The 18830-nt window shown below is 49.8% G+C and overlaps 7 protein-coding genes across 7 annotated transcripts; 3 read left to right on the top strand and 4 right to left on the bottom strand.

Moving 5' to 3' along the window:
• Positions 1–293: 293 nt before the first annotated feature.
• CCM_08068 (uncharacterized protein) lies at positions 294–1643 on the bottom strand (the record flags this gene model as incomplete). The annotated part of the gene is made up of 2 exons (XM_006673207.1): positions 294–917; positions 984–1643. The coding sequence occupies 2 exons, from the start codon at positions 1641–1643 to the stop codon at positions 294–296; spliced, it is 1284 nt and encodes a 427-aa protein (XP_006673270.1).
• A 528-nt stretch (positions 1644–2171) lies between these two features.
• On the top strand, positions 2172–3548 carry CCM_08069 (uncharacterized protein; the record flags this gene model as incomplete). Its single annotated transcript, XM_006673208.1, has 1 exon — positions 2172–3548. One exon carries the CDS (start codon positions 2172–2174, stop codon positions 3546–3548), a length of 1377 nt encoding a protein of 458 aa, XP_006673271.1.
• Positions 3549–4310: 762 nt separating this feature from the next.
• CCM_08070 (uncharacterized protein) lies at positions 4311–5858 on the bottom strand (the record flags this gene model as incomplete). Its single annotated transcript, XM_006673209.1, has 2 exons — positions 4311–4693; positions 4751–5858. 2 exons carry the CDS (start codon positions 5856–5858, stop codon positions 4311–4313), a joined length of 1491 nt encoding a protein of 496 aa, XP_006673272.1.
• Positions 5859–6554: 696 nt separating this feature from the next.
• CCM_08071 (D-aminoacylase, putative) lies at positions 6555–8153 on the top strand (the record flags this gene model as incomplete). Its single annotated transcript, XM_006673210.1, has 1 exon — positions 6555–8153. The coding sequence occupies one exon, from the start codon at positions 6555–6557 to the stop codon at positions 8151–8153; it is 1599 nt and encodes a 532-aa protein (XP_006673273.1).
• Positions 8154–9285: 1132 nt separating this feature from the next.
• CCM_08072 (uncharacterized protein) lies at positions 9286–10396 on the bottom strand (the record flags this gene model as incomplete). Its single annotated transcript, XM_006673211.1, has 3 exons — positions 9286–9510; positions 9619–10066; positions 10110–10396. The coding sequence occupies 3 exons, from the start codon at positions 10394–10396 to the stop codon at positions 9286–9288; spliced, it is 960 nt and encodes a 319-aa protein (XP_006673274.1).
• An 826-nt stretch (positions 10397–11222) lies between these two features.
• On the bottom strand, positions 11223–14070 carry CCM_08073 (Major facilitator superfamily transporter; the record flags this gene model as incomplete). The annotated part of the gene is made up of 5 exons (XM_006673212.1): positions 11223–12666; positions 12754–13104; positions 13191–13361; positions 13647–13689; positions 13776–14070. 5 exons carry the CDS (start codon positions 14068–14070, stop codon positions 11223–11225), a joined length of 2304 nt encoding a protein of 767 aa, XP_006673275.1.
• A 466-nt stretch (positions 14071–14536) lies between these two features.
• On the top strand, positions 14537–16981 carry CCM_08074 (Fungal transcriptional regulatory protein; the record flags this gene model as incomplete). Its single annotated transcript, XM_006673213.1, has 4 exons — positions 14537–14765; positions 14859–16000; positions 16715–16853; positions 16881–16981. The coding sequence occupies 4 exons, from the start codon at positions 14537–14539 to the stop codon at positions 16979–16981; spliced, it is 1611 nt and encodes a 536-aa protein (XP_006673276.1).
• Between the last annotated feature and the right edge of the window lie 1849 nt (positions 16982–18830).

An 18830-nucleotide genomic window follows, 5' to 3' on the forward strand; every position in this document is an offset into this window, starting at 1 on the left:
TCAAGTCACTATAGGAACATTAACCGGGAACATTGACCAGGAACATGAAAACACGCCATTGACCGACTGCAGGCTGCAATCCTACAGAGCGGTGTGGCAGGTAGGCGTTGCCAAAACGAATTACACACTCACACAAGGAAGAACTTTGGAAGCCTGATGAGCGAATTAATTATTCCATCATGCCAGGAATACATAGCGAACAAGGCTCTAGAAATTGGGGATATTCACAGGAGCTATATTCCTGATTTCATATAAATATAATACACATAGAGGTACTCTTCTCCCGTCCATAATCAGATGGCTCTCAGTATACATTCAGGGATTAGGCGCCACCGGTCCCAGTTCCAGCCACACGCAGCGACAAGGTCTGACATGTCGATAAGAACATTCCCTTTCCAGTTCCTCGCTAGCGATGTCAATGTGTGCGCAAAGCCCGCATCCCGAAAAAACGCTAGCGAATCTGCCAGCGCCGCCTCGTCGTTAGGGGCCTCCGGGATATACTCGTAGATAAGCGCCGTGTATGTGAGATCCCGCTGTAGCTCTCTTAGCTTGTGATTAAGCGTAACAGGGCGAGGATGCCATTCGGGCGGCAACTCCTTGTCTAGCCTTGTTCCTGTGATACGCGTCCAGCCATAGCACCGTCTTATACGCGGCATCCAGGTAAGCTGCCTCTTGTGGTCTAGGAAGGCGGCATCGGCCGCTATTGCCTGGGCGTTACGCTGCCGGTGCTCGTTAGAGAATGCGAGCATGTTGTTTAATGCCACGTCCCATGTGCTCGGGTGTGGCTGCACAATCACCGGGCCGACGTCATCTGTGAGCCTAAACGCTGCCTGCATCATCTGTAGAACGGCGACATTCTGGCACTCACGCTGTAAAGCGTAGTAATACCACGGCTCAGGCGGTTCCTGGTCCCAGAACTGGCATTTATCCCACATATTAGCTAAGTTCCCGACTGACTGTGTGAATACAAGACGATTACTTACAACCTTTAAGACAAAGGGCCCGCGGTCGCCGAAGCAGACTTTCCAATTATAGCCATCGAAGCCGCCGTCTATGTCTGGCGTGTTCTTGCTTGGATAGTGGACGACTTGCCGGTACTTGTGGGGATGAACAGGCCCGATAATCGTCATAGTGTTAATATCAAAGGGGCAGCGGCGTAGGCGTGGGATTTTAAAGTCATCGGGACTGATTTGGCGTGTACGGAGGTTGCTATTTTTAGAGTTCGGGTCGCTTGGTTTGCCGTCTTTTGTTTCGCTGTCTCTTGTTTCGCCGACCTTTGCTTTGCCGTGTTTCGTTTCGCCGTCTTGCGCTTCCGGGTGATGTAGTTTACCGTCTTCGGGGTTGACGCCTTGGAAAATGAGGCTCAGTGGTGTATCATCGTTTTCATCGAGCTCGTCGCCTTTGTTGTCGTCAGGACTGTCGCAGGGCATCAACCTGTCATCCAGAAATTCTTGGGCCATCAGCATGACACCTTCGGCGTAGGACCTGCGTGGTCGGGGACGAGCGGCCCTCTTGGCGGCGATCGCGAGGATTATGTCCTGCTGCCAGTTGCTCGACGATAGTGATGAGGCGGCTCGTTTCGCTGGGGGGGCGGACTCGCGCTCGAGGGGAGCCGCCCTCTTCGCCGCGACACTCGCCTTCATGGAGTGATGATGGAAAAGACGCTGGGAGAAGAAACGCAAGGTTTGCTCGTCGGTTTATCGACGGCGGAATGTGAACTTGAGGACAAAGGTTAGCGAGGAAGTTATTGGGACGTTTAGGAGGTACACAAATATTGATTAGATAATCAGCTCCGCTAGCCAGGCCTTGTTACCTGGGTACGCGACTGGGTTGCTGGGGCAGCTAGCTACCAGAAATAGCCTTATGAACAAAAGTTCGGAAGTTTCGCTTGTCGCCTCCAATAGGAAGCTGACACGCCTTATTATCAACCAGCTCGGCATCCTTCCGTTTATTCACGGGTGTGACTCACTTGTCTCTTGCGGGCGGAAGACCCTGTTGAACGGTACTTTTCAGTCAAATTCATGCCAGCAAGGTGTGGATCCCGCTTTTGCTACAACGCACCTGCGTCACGTAGCAAAAGTTGGATCCACACCTCTGTTGGTAAACACCATGAGCTCCAAAAAGCGAGGGTTCAAGAAGCTCCTTAACTCGCACATCAAGTTCTCGCAAAAATGCCTAGCAAGGTTCTTCATAGCCTCACAGCCGGCTCCGTCATGGAACGCCTTGACACTACACATGCTATTACCGGAACAAATAGCCGGGTCCAGACGCCCGTTTGGGTTGATGAATGGTTTGACTGGAAGGACTTTACCTACGACAATATTAAACGCATCTATCACGACCAGCTGAACAGGTTGTCCATCGGTGACAGCCACGAGTCCGAGATCCTGGAGCACGACCGCATAGTTTTTAATGAGGCGTCAGTCGATGATTTGCTACGAAAGTTTCCCGTGTCGGTAGTCAACTGGGCCTTACACTCGGCCACAAGCCAGAACGAGACGCCGCACTTTGGTCGGGGTAGCAGGTGCCCTGCTATACTCTGGCAACATGCCAGATACATACCGGACTGGTCTGTCATTGTAACGGAGCGGGTCAATGTGCTCCCTGGCGATTCTAAGATCAGTTCCAAGTGGTGGCCTGAGATGCTGAACAACGAGTCGTACCACGTTGAGTGGACAAATGTTGTCTCCCAGGTGGCCACCTACATGGCGGCATGTTCCTCTCGATATGGCTTTATCGTGACGGATCGCGAGGTCGTCGTTCTCAGAATTACTCGTCAGGCTGTTGGCCCCGGTCTGGCCACCAGTAGATCACCGCGGAGAATCACTCGGCGCAATATCATGTCAGATTCGTCGGTTGCAGCAAGCAGCAGCTCTCCACGGATTCCATCGAGCCAGGACTACGTTGATGACAACCCGCTCAACTGGGACTATTGGGTCAGCTACAAGACAATCCACTGGCAAAAGTCCTATCGGTCCGGCGACAAGCTCACGCCCCAGCTCGCGCTATGGGCTCTTGCTATGATGGCCTCGCATGGCGATAATCACATCGACTACTCGTACCCGGGGCTCGACACGTGGCGCGCCGAGGGCCTAAAGAGGTTTGTGCACAACACGTCAGGCGAAGTCGTCACGGAGAAGAGGACAAAGATGGTATTCGAGGGGAGCAGCCCCTTTTCTGCCGGCGTGGGCACCGCGCAGGGGACCAATACCGCCGCCGCCGCGGAGGACGATATTTATTCTGACGACAGGCAGGGTGCCAGCGTCACGTCGCATGTGGACATGCACATGCACGACGATGGGTACGCGGAGCCGGAGCTGCCGCAACTTCGAAGTTCTGCGTTAGCCGAGACTAGCCCGTCCTTCTACGGCGAATGGGTCGAGGTTGAAGTACGCAAGAAGGGTGACTTGTACGAGTACCGGGCTAAGGGCGCTAAGAAGGACCGCAAATCGTCGGCCCGGGGCGACTGGGTTCAAGTGGAGGGCGGCGCCTTTGCGCTCCAAGGCAGAAAGCATACATACTATACTCAAAACTTTCCTAAATCTTAAAGGTTATTAAAAAGAAGGTTAGGTAGTATAATACTTTTTTTTAAGGTTAATATATTCTTTTCTTTTTTTTTTCTTTCTTTTCTTTTCTTTTCTTTCTTTTCACCTTATTTAATATTATTAATAATTAAGAAGCTATTAAGTCTATATTGCTAAATAAGGTATTAGGTATTAACGGGATTACCTATGTGTTTAATGTAAAACGCTTGACTTCCTTCTTCCTTGCCTGATAAGATAAGCTTGTCAATCAATGCATACTTCGAAAAGGTTACTGCCCTGCTCAATTCAAGGAGACAGCCACAGTGTTACTACATACCCTGGAAAAAGACGACTATTCGCAACCAAAAGTATATCGCCCACTCGCCTTTGCCAAAGACTCTAGACGGCGTGATCCCAACCCGTCGGACGTGTTTGGCCGACACTTTCAACCTTTAACCTCGCCATGGAGGCGGGGAGCATCCGGTTTTCTATGGTATTCTTGTGATTTCATACTCTGCCCCTAGAGCGACATGAGCAATTCACACTTTGATATCTGCTTAATAAAATTCGTCCATCTGAATGATCAGTCGAGAATCGACACCACCCTCTGCAAACATTTTTAGCTCGTCCATACAACGACCAACGTTGTCATACGCAGTCATGCTGTTGTCAAGGTTCGTGTACCATGCAACTCGTGCCTCTGCGGCCCGCCAGCCGAGAAAACACGTAAACACGTAATCCGATTGACTGTGCGCTTCGCCATCATCAGGGGACCACCCCCCTCTATTAAAGAGAGTGCACGCTGGCGGCGGCGTACCAGACATTTCCCATCCCCGCGTGATTCTGTGGGCTCTTTGTGTCAGCTTCGCACGGGCAAACGGCAATGTCATGGCTGTGGAAAGGAGAAATGCGAACAAACCGTCGGAATCCTGTAAAGGCATACTCGAATAATTCTCCGCGCCGCGCGTCGTGCGGTACACGAAAGGTAATGACCTCAATGTGCAAAAGTTCGCCGAGAGAAACCCTCTCATCAGCCTCCTCCGACCGCTGCCACGACACACTTTGTTGGACTGGCGGTGCATCCAAATAGGACGAACCGTCGTCGAAGCGCTCGAGTATTTCGCAATATTCAGCCTTAGTCGTGGCCCTGATACTCTCGTTTCCCCAAACTGCGATTTTATTTAGTTAGTAAATCGTCATCAATTGGTCCCTCTAGATGCAAATACCAGTGCAGACGCCAAATTCATGTGCCGAGTCAGCCACACGAACCCAGAACCCAGAATGATAGCCAACTAGCTGTCGGATTTTATAGTCGAGCATCTTTCCAATTCGCTGCTTGATCTTGTCCAGCGACGATCGAGCCTTGAGCCAGGCGATGTCCACCACGTAGGGCTCCGGCAATACACGCCCGGGATTTGGGCGAGGACCCAATCGCCACAGCGCCGTGTAGTGAGCATTGTGTCTCATGTAAAGTTGCGCTTGAGAGACAGCCATTGGATCCGTTGGATAGCATTTGTATTCAGTCAGGTGGGCGGTGGCAACATCCATATTCTCGTTCAGAGCGGACCTGCGAATGCCACGCTGTAATGCACCGGCCAGTGTGCCGACCTGTGGTTGAAGTGGCGCTGGTTCGAGTGATGGGGGCTCGTGGTTGTCCTGGTATATCATTCGAGGACTGATGCTGAACTTCTTTTTGACATTTGTAGATACTGGAACTTGACCCAATCGTTCGCGCAGTTCTGGGGAGTTGCGTTCGATATCGTCGTCCTCGGCAGACTCGTACAATATGAGATAGATACATTCCGTCCTCGCCGGAATGTTTTCCTGATCTACAATCAATCTCGAAACTGGAGCATTATGTTCAATCCAACCAGACGCGAGCTCGCGGCAAGCGCCCGTGCCAACGTCACCCATGATGGCGGAAACCTGGCACTCGAACTGCAACCTGGCATTGGAGTCAAGGTCTGCTTGAAGTGTAATCTCCATGCGCCCTAGAAATCTTTCTGCTTTTTTTGGAACAGATCCCTGGACTCGGGGAAGCATCATCGAGCGGTTCGCAATGTTATGTGTGACCAGAGGCGCCAATCTTGTAAACCCGACTGATTCCTGAAAAGACCTCCATGACAGGGGGTTGTCCCAGAGGATCAACACACAAACATTCCGTCTCTCGCGCGCCCATTTTACGTCAAAGCAACCTGGAATAGTGCCCACATACTCCATAGATGCCTTGAATAATTTGCCAGGCGCTGTTGCGCCATCAGACACATCCACGCCCTCTGAGAGCTCAAGGTTGAGGACGCTCAGTACACGCCCATCAGGACAGTTCTCGGCCATGATTTTATTCCAACACACGTTATTCAACGCGGGGCCATACTATGGTGAAGACTCCATAGTATCTCGCTGAGCAAAATTCTTCCTCTGGGCTCTACGTTGAGCTTCAACAGCAGCGGCCTGGTCAAAGTTGTTCATCGTTTCCTTCGTTGCGCCCTCGGCCACAGATGGCTGAATTTCACGTCAATGATGAAAAAAGCTTAATGCAATTGATAAAAATCCACAGATTTAGGAGATGGAGATGGAAAGCATGGAAAGCGAGTTGGTTGCAAGAGAAATCAATTGAGGCTAGATATGAATACCAGATGAAAAGTGCTCGTAGCACTCGCTACTGCTTGTGGCCAGGTGGAACAGGCCCTAGAGCTAGGGCTAGTAGCGCTCTGATGTCTGGTAAACGCCACCTGCAGCAGCAGCACCTTAGACATTTTTGCCCCCTACTCTTCCATGTCATTGAGAGCAAAGCTGGTGACCGTGACGGCTGCTTTTCTTATCATCGCCTCCTTCTTCGGTAACGCGAATTTCCTCCGTCGAGTTTGGACGCTGTCTTCTCCTTCACCGCCCTTCGGTGAGTTTCGCCCTCGTGTCGCTGCTATCCCATTCTGCTTCTTTCCGGTCTGGCAGACCCTGCGTGAATAGTAATATCAGTAAGAATCCAGCTAACCGCATTTCTATCGGAAACCAGTCCATCTCGGACTAGACATGGCAGAACTACATGCTCGGCTGGCCCGACTCAGCCCAACCATCGAGCGACTCATGTCCATCGGCGGAACGCCTGGCCTCGCTCTCGGCGTAGTCTGCTTGGACAAGCCAGTTTACTACGCCAATTACGGCTTTCGGGACGTAGATAGACAACTCCCGGTTACACAGGATACCATCTTTCCCGTCTGCTCCCTTGCCAAAGCAGTCACATCTGCTGCCATGGGCCTACTCGTCGACGGCAAAAAGGCCACATGGGATAGCCTAATCCGCAACGTTCTGCCCGCGTTTCAATCAACTAGTCCGATGCTACAGGAAAATACCACTCTAGGCGATATCCTTTCTCACCGCACAGGCATGGGCTGGGCCGATAATCTGATCCTTGGCACCGACGGCGATGTTCTTCTCCCGGGCAACGACTTGATCAAGTTTGTGAACCAACTACCCCTCCAGTGCCCCTTCCGCGCCGAGTTTGGCTACAACAACTTGCACTATGAGCTTGCAGGGCGCGTCATAGAGCATCTAAGCGGCCAGTCTTACGCCGACTTTGTCCAGGATCGCCTCTTCAAACCTCTTGGAATGGATCGCACTGTAGTCAGCACTCCATCGGCTGACCTTGATCCTATCACTATCAACTACAACGCCCTTGACGATGCAACCCCTGCTCCGATCAAGTTTCTTGGTATGGGCGACAACGGATATGGAGGTCCTAGTGGTGGCCTGCGGTCTACCGTCGAGGATCTCGCCAAGTTTTATAGCGCTTTTCTTCAAGGCATCGACAGTCAATTTGAGGACGGGGGTCCTTCATCGGGAACCTCCATTCTCAAGCAACTCCCGCAGATCATGTCAGCTAAGATAGCTATTGACCAGCCGTCAAAGCACGAATCTGCCTACGCCTTTGGGTGGGCCAGAGTGCAGCTTCCTGGCCGCATGGGTCAGATTGGGCTGAACCCAGGCCTTTTGCCCGATGGCATGCCCCTTGTTGGCAAAGGTACTTCCCAGCTTGTCATTTATCATCAGGGGAGCCTTCCCGGATCCCTCGCCCTGGCGGCCTTGCTTCCCGAACTTAACAGTGCCGTCATTGTACTTACTAACTCGCTAGCTCTAAATGACGTGGCAGACTGGGTAGGGCAGCTTGTGATTGAAGAACTTATTAACGTGACTTCTAATCTCAAAAATGACTTTGTCAGCCTAGCCGAGAAGGCAGTCGCTAAGAATCTTGAATGGTATCCCTTCGTTGTCGAAGACCTGAAGAAGGGCCAAAAGTCAGACACGCAGCCCAGGCCTTTGGAGCAGTACGTCGGCACATACTGGGATAAGCAGCATATTTTCAAGATAGAGGTGGTGCACGACAGTGGTACTCTCTACTGGCTTATCCAAGGTCTCGAGAATGAAAAGTTTACACTCGAGCACTATCACGACAACGTTTTTACCTGGCTTCGCCCGCGCAATGAGCTCTCGAAGCGCGGACGATGGGTTGGGTGGGACCAGGAGGCCATATTTTGGAAAGTTGAATTTGGAGTTAGCGATGATGAGAGTGTAAATAGCTTGACCTGGGCGCATGACAGCGGTGTACCAGCAGTAACATACATAAAGGTATGAAGGAATTAAACACTAAGTTCTTTAGCTATATCAATCTACCTATACACTAAAGCTAGTTAATTTTTAATTCTAGTTATTATTATAAGCTTACATCTAATAATATAATAAACTAGACTAGTAGTAAGGGATTAAGAGTAGATTATAAGGCTTAAAGTGGGTAGTAAAGTAGTAAGTAAAGGTTTATACTTCTAAGATGCTTAGGGGCGCGAGCCGCAAAAGGGCCCGCGAGACCTTGCAAGTCGTAATACCAGAGGATGAAGACATGCCTGGTTTGTTTCTCTGGTCCCTTTTTTCCCGTCCGGTTGCTTGATGTCGAGATGGATAAGAATATACAAAGCGTATGCTGTTAAAGTGACGGAAGCGGGAATATGCAAAGCTTATGCTAAGTGTAACGAGTAATAAACAGGAAATTTGCTCGACCAACCCGCGGCAAGTCGTCTACGAGCGCGTACCACCATGGATATGAGAATGGGGGGCGTTCATGAACCATCATGCCTTCCGAGTAGCTTAGTTTCGGTCCTAGATTCATCTCAGCGATTCCCGACGGTCGACACGCCTCGCAGGGAAGCGGGCCAGGAGAGCGGCCTTCTGGTGGCGGATCTTACTTAACCATCTCCGTCGTTTCGGCACGGACTTGCCAAATGGAAACATTGCACTGCTCGCCTCCCATCACATCGCCCGCCGATGATTATAAATTCCATTTCCAGCCATTGTTTACCTGCGCGTTCGGCGCTCTGCTGTTCGGCGTTTCGGTACAGGTGTGGGTCACGTCGGCCTAGCTGTGGGTTGGTGGGTCTACCAAGTACTCAACCTCAGCTACCCTATACATGAAATCACAAATTTGCAAACTGAACAACTTGGGATAATACGACTCGATTCGAAATAAGACGATGCAAATAATTCAAAGTAAATGGTATGGCTGGGATAGTAGTGGCAACGTGGCAGCCTCAAAAAAGGGCAGCGTTGCTGGGATATTGGGATTTGACCTGCTAATACGCATCTCATCTTTCCTGCTTCCGGGGCGGAAGGCTAGAACAAGTGTGTCCAGCGTGCACTTTGCGAAGATATCGTGGACTTTGTTTCTTTCCGCTCAAAGATGAAAATACTACAAATAGAAGTGAATAGATGATTTTTATGCCAGCCCGCTGTTTCGCTTATGCTCAGGACTAGATCCATCGCTTTCCTTCTCTACTGCCGTGACCGTAGATACAGGCGTCGTGCTGGAGATCTGGTCATAGTACGCAATGTCAGCAGCTAAGGTAAAGAAGAAAAAGAAACCGAGAATAAAGGAACAAGCGAGAAGAGCAGCAGTGAGGAAAGATAGCAACAACAGGTAGCTCGTAAGATAAAGAGGCAACTCGTCAAATGAATATATGACTACAAAATGAAGGGCGACTACAAATGAAGGGTGACTACAAAATAAAGGGCGACTCTCAAAAACAAAACCGGCGAGTCAAGCACTTACGTAAGATTCAACTTCAACGCCGTACAGAAACAAAGCCAGCATGCCAGCCGTGCCAAAAAAGACACCCAAGGCCGCCGCCATCTGTACCAGGTCGGCCGTTCCCACCGGCACCACGACCCTCTTGTCCGGCTCGGCGCCGTCATACCACGCCTCGCAGTCCAGGTAGTACGACAGCGTCGTGTTACGATCACCAGCAAACGTAAAGTCAATCTGCGCGCAGGCCCGCATCGTCCAGTAGCCGCCCAGCATAACCATAATGCTGATGCCCAGCAGCAGGATCAGGCGCAGCGTGATGATGGAGCCCGCGTAGAACCAGGCTCGCAGCATCCACGCCAGGTGCAGCATGACGCGCTTCTGCCGGATGCGCGTGACGGCCATGGCCAGCGCGAACAGGAACATGATGCCCGGGAGGCAGACGTAGGCGTGCGTCTCCGGCTCGCCGCCCTGGCTGTCGCGGGATCATGAAAGCACCGGCCGTCGAGGGGATTGACAGGAGGAGAATCGCGTAGCCGTTGAGACGATAGGCCAGGATCACGCAGTGCCGGATGACGGGCACGAACTGGAAGCACACGAGCAAAGCCGCGGGCAGGACGCAGAACAGGTGCAGCCGGATGCCCATGAACCCGGGCCGGCCGCGCTGGTAGTGGTAGCACTCGCCCAGCACCGTCGACAGCAGCGGCGTAATCTTATCGAGCGGCGCGCAGAACGTGCCGGCTACGTCCAAGAATGCCAGGCGAGCGAGCGTGAAGCCCAGCAGACCACCGGTGAAGCGAACCATAGCTTTAGTTGTAGCCTTTTATGAAGCCGACTTTGTGGAAGACCTAGCTGAAATTAGATAGTGGCGATTAATTCATCGTCCTGGATTTATGCAACATGGTGCTGAATGGTCTCTTAATCGCTACGTCTCTAGTGCGAGAAGCTGATCCAGAGGGAGAAGAAGAAGAAAAAAAAAAAGAGAGCGACAGTCTAGTACTAAGAGACTTAGTAGACATTTATAATCGGCATTTCAGCTTCAGCCCCCTGGTAGATGGTACTCGGAAGCGTTTTCACTACTACAAAGCAGCTGCAGAGTACCAGCCCACGCTGAGCGAAGCGAGGGAAAAAAAAAAGGCCTAGCGCAGCGGTCATTCCCAAAGAAGAAGAGATCCTCCTCCCTTTTCGTAATGACCGCTGCACTAGGCCTTTCTTTTTCCTCGCTCCGTTCGACGCTGCTGATGTGCGGGCGTGAGACGCCGAACAGAGTCGTTTCGGCAGCGACCATTCTGCTGCCAGATTCGGTTGTCTTGTTGCAGAAGCTAGGAGTTTCTGGACGAGTTTGCTAGCGCGACGAGTAGAAAATGCTCTAAATTGAATGAATATCCGGAGACGACATGACACATGGCACGCCGAAACAGTCACCGACAAGCTAGCAATATCAGGTACATCATCTATTTACCATCTATTGCAGTGTGATACAATGGGTGCAAAAATTAGATACCAATCCAAGGCAGGTTTTGTCGAAAAGCAAATCAACCCTCCCAAAGCGGCAGCTCGCGTCTGTCAGCTCCCTCGGTGGTAAGACAGACCCCTTCCACCGTAGAGTGTGAATAACCAACCGCGCGAGCTTAGCTGGCGTCGGACGTGGCTTCAGCTTTTCCATTCTCGACATCGCCGGGCCCAATCTTCTTCTCTTCCTCCAGGCCAAACTCCGTCTCCAGCGTCTCCCGCAGCTTCAGGTTTTTCTCGCACCACGCGAGCAGGAAGCCCAGCAGGCAAAACGCCAGCCCGACATACCACGCCGTGCGCATGCTGTCGGAGAAGACGCCGGTAATCTGCTCCAGGACCTGGTCGCTGAACTTGCGGTCGTGGGGGTTGGAGAAGGTCACGAACTCGTAGGCGCCGCCGCGGCCGAGGATCGCGCGGACGTCCGGGTCGCTGACCTGCGCCGCTAGCGACCTGCTGCGGCTGTTGAAGACGGCGGCGGGTACCGAGACGCCCCAGATGGCGCCATACGCGCGCATAAAGTCATAGGCGGCCGTGGACAGAGCGGTATCCTCATCGGTCAGGTCGGCCTGCACGCCGGGCAGGCCCGAGGTGGCGAGGCAGCCGATGCCGATGGCGAAGATGAGCTCGATGCAGATGTACTCGGCTCGGGAGGTATCACGGTTAAAGTGAGAAAAAAGGCCCATACCAACGGCCTTGAGCACGAACGCGGCCACGTGCAGCATCTTGAAGCGGCCCGTCTTGGACATGATGACGCCGGCGACGATGCCGACAAAGACGGAGAGCGTGGAGATGGGCAGGAAGCTGACGCCACTCTGCAGAGGGGTCTGGCCCTTGACGCCCTGAAAGTAGATGGGCAGGCCGAGGATGCTGTAGTACATGGTGAAGAACTGCAGAAAGGCGATGAGGAGGGCGGCGGCGGGCGTGCGGCGCTTGAAGAGGCGCTCGGGCAGGATGGGCGCCTTGACCCAGGGCATCATCTCGTAGAGGTGGAAGACAACGAGACCGAGTATCCCCAGGAGGAAGGGCACCAGGACCTGGTACGAGCTCCAGGGATACCGGGCGCCGCCCCACGAGAGGGCAATCAGGACGGAGACGACGGCCAGGGTCAGGAGGATGTTGCCCGCCCAGTCGATTCTCTTGAGCTTGTCCCTGAACGAGCCCTCGTCCTTGTACTTGAGCTTGAGGAACAAGAAGTTGAGGACGAGCGTCAGGCCGGCGACCGGGAGGTTGATGTAGAAGATCCAGCGCCAGCTCGTGCGCTGCACGATGGCGCCGCCGATGACGGGGCCGGTCGCGGTGCCGACCATGAAGAACAGCAGGACGTAGCCCATGTAGGTGCCGCGCTCGCGGAGGGCCACCAGGTCGCAGACGATGACCTGCAGCAGGAAGCTGATGCCGCCGCCGCCGATGCCCTGGACGGCGCGGCCCGCGATGAGCATGGCGAGGTTGCTCGCGCCGCCGGCGAGGCCGCTGCCGAGGGCAAACAGGCTGATGGCGCCGAGCATGGCGTTGCGGCGGCCCCAGAGGTCGGCGGCCTGTCCGGTGAGGGGGATAAAGGTGCAGCTTAAACGATTAGATACAGATTAGCTACTGTTACTCGCCAAGGGGAGCGTAACGGTGAGCGGAGGGGGGTAGGGAGGGAGGACGAACCTGGTGAGAAGATAGACATTGAGGATCCAGATGTACGAGTCGCCGGCGCTAATCTCGCGCGTGATGACGGGCAGCGCCGTGGACACGACGGTGCTCTCGACGGCGACCAGCCAGGTGGCCAGGCACAGGGAGCCAAAGACGGCCCAGAAACGCCAGCTCTTCCTTGCGGCAGGGGGCGGTGCGGCGATCGCCTCTGCCTCCTTGCTCTCAGCCGCAGCGGGTTCGTAGATGGCTGCTGCTGCTGCAGGATCAGGATCGTTTGCCGACGAGGCGTCCGTGGGGGTTGTTGTTTCGTGCTTGTCCGCCATGGTGGATGCGGGATCGTAGAACCCTGTGTTGGGAAGAACAAGCCTGATGTTTGCAGGAAGAAGGGAGTAAAAAAAAACACGCAATGAAGAAAAGGACGAATTTGACGAGAGATGGAAAGAAAGACGGACTGCTCAAAAGATGGGCGAAATAAAAAGAGCTCGGCCAGGCTTGGCAATGGTGTCAGGCTGGGATCACGTCCCAAAGGGGTAATCAGATCGCCGAACTGTGGGGGCCGGAAGTGATCCGCGGGAAGCCACTCCGAAGTCGACCATTTACGTAGCTCAGCTCCTTGGAGTGTACTATTGCAGGCTGTAACAATGCCGGCTTTGACAAAACAAAAAAAAAGGGAAAAAAAGAGAGCCTGAGACGATGTGACGTAGGCTAGGAAGCGAAACACCGTCTGTTTGTCAGCCATTCCTCGTGCACCGTGCCGATGCTTATCAAGCTGCAATGCCTGTTTCTGATTTTGGACGACGTCCAATACCCAATTCGTCATCAAAGTAACCAAAAGCCCACGTCGAGCGAAGCGAGGAAAAAAAAAAGCCTAGCGCAGCGGTTATCTCGCTTCACTTGCTCTTACATACACATCACTTGCCGCGATCAAGTCGTAGCTTTCGGCGAGAACCGCTTTGCTTTTTACAATTTTATGTGATGATGTTTGTAGCTTTCGGCGTCGATGCATGGATTCGCACTTTAGCGCAGAAAGTAATTACCAGAATCCGAATTTGCGGCCCTACACCGAAGTGGGTTGATTGAAGGACCACACGCTTTCCGTAGCAATAACAACAGAGGTGCCCTTGATCGGTCAATAAATGGCAACAAAGCTGCCCAGGTTAAATCATATCCCCATGCTCTGCTCTCGATAAACACTTGTATTTGAAAGTTATACCCATCACCTCGTTCACGGGTTACCGCTGCGCTCGGCCTTTTTTTTCTCCTCGCTTCGCTCGACGTGGGCTGGTACGCTACTCTGCTTGTTCTTGGGTGAGATTGTATTTGCGTGTACATGGATGGCAGGAATTGTGGGTCTGCGGAATGTCGGGGTGAAGGCTAGTAAGGGCTTATTTCAAGAGGATAGGTGCTTGTTAATAACGCAAATGGAAATACGACGAGGATGGGATAAAAACGGTGGGGATGGCTGAGCACGGGAAAGCAGCTAAATCGTCGGTGAACCGTTATTTGATCCTGTCTTGTCAATTATGTGAACGGATTTGCTGGATACAAAGCACGCAAGGCGCTGATCCGTCCCAACTAGCCAATGGCACTTTAACCCTCCCCTCCTCCACCATCGCCATTTGCTCACAACACTCGACACCCTTTCCCAGCCTTGCGTTTGCATCATCCCGTCCATCACCTAGAGAGTATGATCTGACAGCCCTCAAAGATTTGACGACGCTCCCTTCCTCTCAACACCACCTCACGCGCTCGTCCCGCATCGCAGCGCTTCCCGCCGCGGGGTCAGCGCCACCAAACGATGAGCTCACGACTCGGGCGCTACCGGCGATCCTGCGATCGGTGCCACGACCAGAAGCTGCGCTGCAGACGGGACGACGGTGCGGCCGTCTGCGAGCGATGCGTCCGCGCCAAGAGCAAGTGCACCTTTACCGCCATCACGCGCGCGAAACCGCCCGTGCCGGCGTTTGTGCACTCGGGCTACGCCGACATGGTCGCGGCGCCTGCGATGATGCCGCAGACGGATTGTGGTAAGACTTGTTCCAAGCGTGCTGGGCGAAATGTTACTTGCTGGGCGAATACTCCTTGCTGTTTGGGACTCGACTGACCGAAGGTTGACGAAGAGTACACGCCGACTTCACCACCTGTCAATGCTGCCGCTGCTGCGACGTCTCGAGATCAAGAGCCCGCCTCGTTCGACTTTCTGCTTCAGCTGTCCGCTGCCTCCTCCTGTCCGCCCCCGGGCTCGGCCGAGATGGAGTGGGATGACTTTCTCGACCCGACGGCGAGCGCGCAGAGCACCATCACCGACGACAGGACGCTCGCCGGCGCGACGACGGCCTACGAGTTCTCCCCGCTGACCGAGGCCGACCTGCACGCCAAGCCGTTTGCGCCGGCATCATCACCGCCTCGCTGCGACCCCGATACCGAGACTCGACGGAGGAGCGATTCCGCGCTCGACGATCCGACGACGACGACGACGACTTGCTCCGGTTCCGATTCCCGCCTCGCCGCGGAGCGCCTCGTCCCCGTGCTGTCCACGCTCAGCATGGAGCTCCACGAGTTCGCCCTGACCATCCCGTCGGTCGGGTCGTGCGTTGACGCGCGGGGGCGGTACACGCCGCTGGACAACCGTGAGGTGGCGCTCGACCGCATGCTCAAGCTGTCGCAGCGCTTCATCGAGATTCTCAACCAGCTGCACGACGCTGTGCGGGCGACCTCTCCCAGACACGAGAGTGGCGGCTACTCGAGATCCAGCCTGTCTCAACCCTACGCGGGCACTTCCACCCCGGTCTCGGTAGTAATAGACCAACCAGGCGAGCTACTGCTCCTGTCCTGCTACACGCGCATCGTGCTGACGTACCACTCTTTTCTCGAGCACGTCGAGGAGTGCGCCAAGGTGCACATGCGCGTGCCGGACTACTCGCGGGGAGGAGGAGGAGGAGGAGGAGGAGGAGGACAGAAGTACACGCTGCCGTCGCTGAGGGTCGGCAGCTTCACCATGGAGTCGACCACGTCGATGCACGTCTCGCTCCTGGTGCACATGATCGAGGCCATGATGACGCGCGCGCGGGCGCTGATGCAGGGGGTCCTACGCGTGTGCGCCGCGGCACCGCCCGGGATGGGGACGAGGCAGTGGGATGACGCCGGCGCGCGGCCTGAGCAGTCGGCCGCGCAGTCGGCGCTGGACGGGTTCCGGCCGCAGGAGGAGCGCACGCTGGACCTACTGACGCAAATCCGGCGGGTCCTGTTCGACGTGGCCAAGGTGCAGTGGAGTAATGGGATATGACGGCCGCTATGCATGCATTTTACGTTGTTGTTTCTTTTCTGCCATATATAACGTCTTGATTTACCTGCTAACGCGTTATTTAGCTCTGATATATTACGCTCCCTTAGAGTATCGTATGCTATTCTTTTATATTATCTTATATACATTTTATAATAAACTAAGTATATTTTCTTCTTCTTATAATTTTTCCCTATATAATAGCAGCCTTAGAGTTACTAATTATAGTAAGATATTAAAGAAGTTAAGTTATAGCCTTACTAGTATTAAATAGTACTTAAAAAAAATAAGGCTATAGCTACTACTAGTATAGTACTTAGGATTTAGTATAAAATAGCGCTTCTTATTATACTAGAATAGACTAACCTATTCTAGAATAGAGTGGTAGTTATGTAGATAGCCTATCTAGCATTCTAAGTTGGTCTGGCTAGCAGCTCTCTTCTTTTATTGAACTCTGTCCCTTCCTACCTGGCTATCTGTTGAAAAGGCTCTCGATAGAATCTCGTCTTCCCAGGCAGCTGTTGAAACCTGCCCAGTCTTGAACCGACCAACTCATACTTTGGCCAGTCCCTCTCACATCATCCACCATCGTCTATGTTTATAGATCCACCGCATACCTTCTCACGCCGCACTCTTCTTATACACATCGCCAGCCATCTGAAGACTCCTGAATCCGAAAACAATCCCCTCTAGGCCTGCTGGCACGCTCGATTCATGGTGAGTCGCGTACATGCCGGTCAAGGCGGACCCGGTGCGGTTAACCGACAGCGGCATCTCGGCTCTGACGGCCTTTCCGTATGGGCCGTGCACCGTGCCCTTGTTGGTGGTGAAGGTAAGCTTGCCTAGCTTATGGCCGTAGACGACGTCGATGTTCTTAATGTACTCGTCCGCCGCCAGCTTGATAACCTGCTCCTCCTCCTGAATATAGTTCTTATGAATGCACTCGCCATACCGCCTTAGCTGCTCGTTCTCATACTACACCTAGCTATTATTCTATATATCGATACTAGGAGGTAATATTTTATTATAGTAGAGAGAAAGACCTATAAAAAAAAACTTATTTACTACTAATAATAAGTAGCTAAGATACTATTAATATTTAGAAAAAAACTATAATTTAATAACTTAGAATAATAAAAGAATTTTTAATAAAGAATATATATAAATAAAAGTTTATAATAAAAAAATTAACTCTTTACTAAATATATTAAAAAAGTTAAAACTATTTTAAGATTATAACCTTTTTACTTAAAGTTAGAAATATTATTATTATTAAAAAGGAATTATTAATAAGGTTAATATTAGAAAATATTATTAAGGTTAAAAAGACTTAATTATTAAATAAAAAAAACTAAAAATAAAAATATATTTAATTACTAAGTATATTTCTAACTAAATAAATTAAAGATTTTATTAAATATTAATAATAAGTAATATAATTAAATAAACTACTATTATTAATTATAATTACTTTATAATATAAAATATATTATTATTAATATATAATACTAAATTATTATTTATAAAATCTATAAGATTACTATTCTTAATAGTAAAGTCTATTAGTACTTTTATTAACTACTTTATTTTTTTAATATATTTATATATTAAAAACTAAAAGTATAGGTAATTAAATAACTAGTTCTTTAATATAGTAATTAAGTCTAAGTAAAGTTTTATATCCTATTCTTTATTATAAATAGGGGGTTTACTATATTCTATTCTTATATATTATATATAGAAAATTAGGTCTATATCTATTAGTATATAGTCTATTTAAAGATCTAGTAATAAATAGAAGGTATAGTAAAAGGCTACTAAAATAAATTTTAATATAATATATATAATATAAGAATAGAATATATATATTAAGACTCTTTATAAATTTATAGTATTTATATAGAATAAGATAATAAGGTAATAATATTATAGGTATTATTAAGAATACTTTACTATTAGTAATTAAATAGGCTAACTATAACTTATACTTTAATAATTACTATTATTAAAAAGCTATATTTATATAGACTATAGTATTAATTCTACTTAATTTAATAAGCTATATATTAACTAATTAGGCTTAACTTAATATATAGATATTTAATATATTATAAGTAGTAATACCTAATTAAGGCTAAACTAGACTATAGCCTTTATACTATCTTACCTATATTATTACTATATACTATAAAAGTAAAATAATAAATCTCTACTAGTTAGAAAGCTATTATATATTATTAATAATTTTATACTATTTAATTATTATTACTAAGGTATATAATATATAATAAATAAAAGGATAATTATTTAGATATAATATAATAATAAGTATATTAATTTATAAAGAGAGTCTTATAAATATTCTATTTATATTACTACTAACTAGGTATAAAAGGGGTATATAGAATAGTCTATCTAGATAACCTTAATACTTAAGGTATTAATTAATAAAAGGAGAGTTCTAAATAGTTTATTAACTATATATATAGGTAAGGTTAGATAGATAGTTAGGTATAGTCTTACTACCTATACTAAGTTAATAATATAACTTATACTAAAGAAGGAATAGTAAACTATTTATTAACTATAAGTATATTAATAGTAAATAGGTTATTAAAAAGGGTCTAGCTAACTAATATATATACCTAGTTTACTAAATAGTTATTAATAGTCTATCTTCTAGACCTAGGGTTAGGTAATAGACTAGAATACCTTATTAAAATATATTAAATAGGCTAGCTTTAAGGTTATTAATAATCTCTATCTATATAGTATAGCCCCTTTTTATATACTATTTAGAATAATCTAT

This window comes from Cordyceps militaris, assembly GCF_000225605.1.
Source record: "Cordyceps militaris CM01 unplaced genomic scaffold CCM_S00006, whole genome shotgun sequence".
Classification (NCBI taxonomy): Eukaryota; Fungi; Ascomycota; class Sordariomycetes; order Hypocreales; family Cordycipitaceae; genus Cordyceps; species Cordyceps militaris.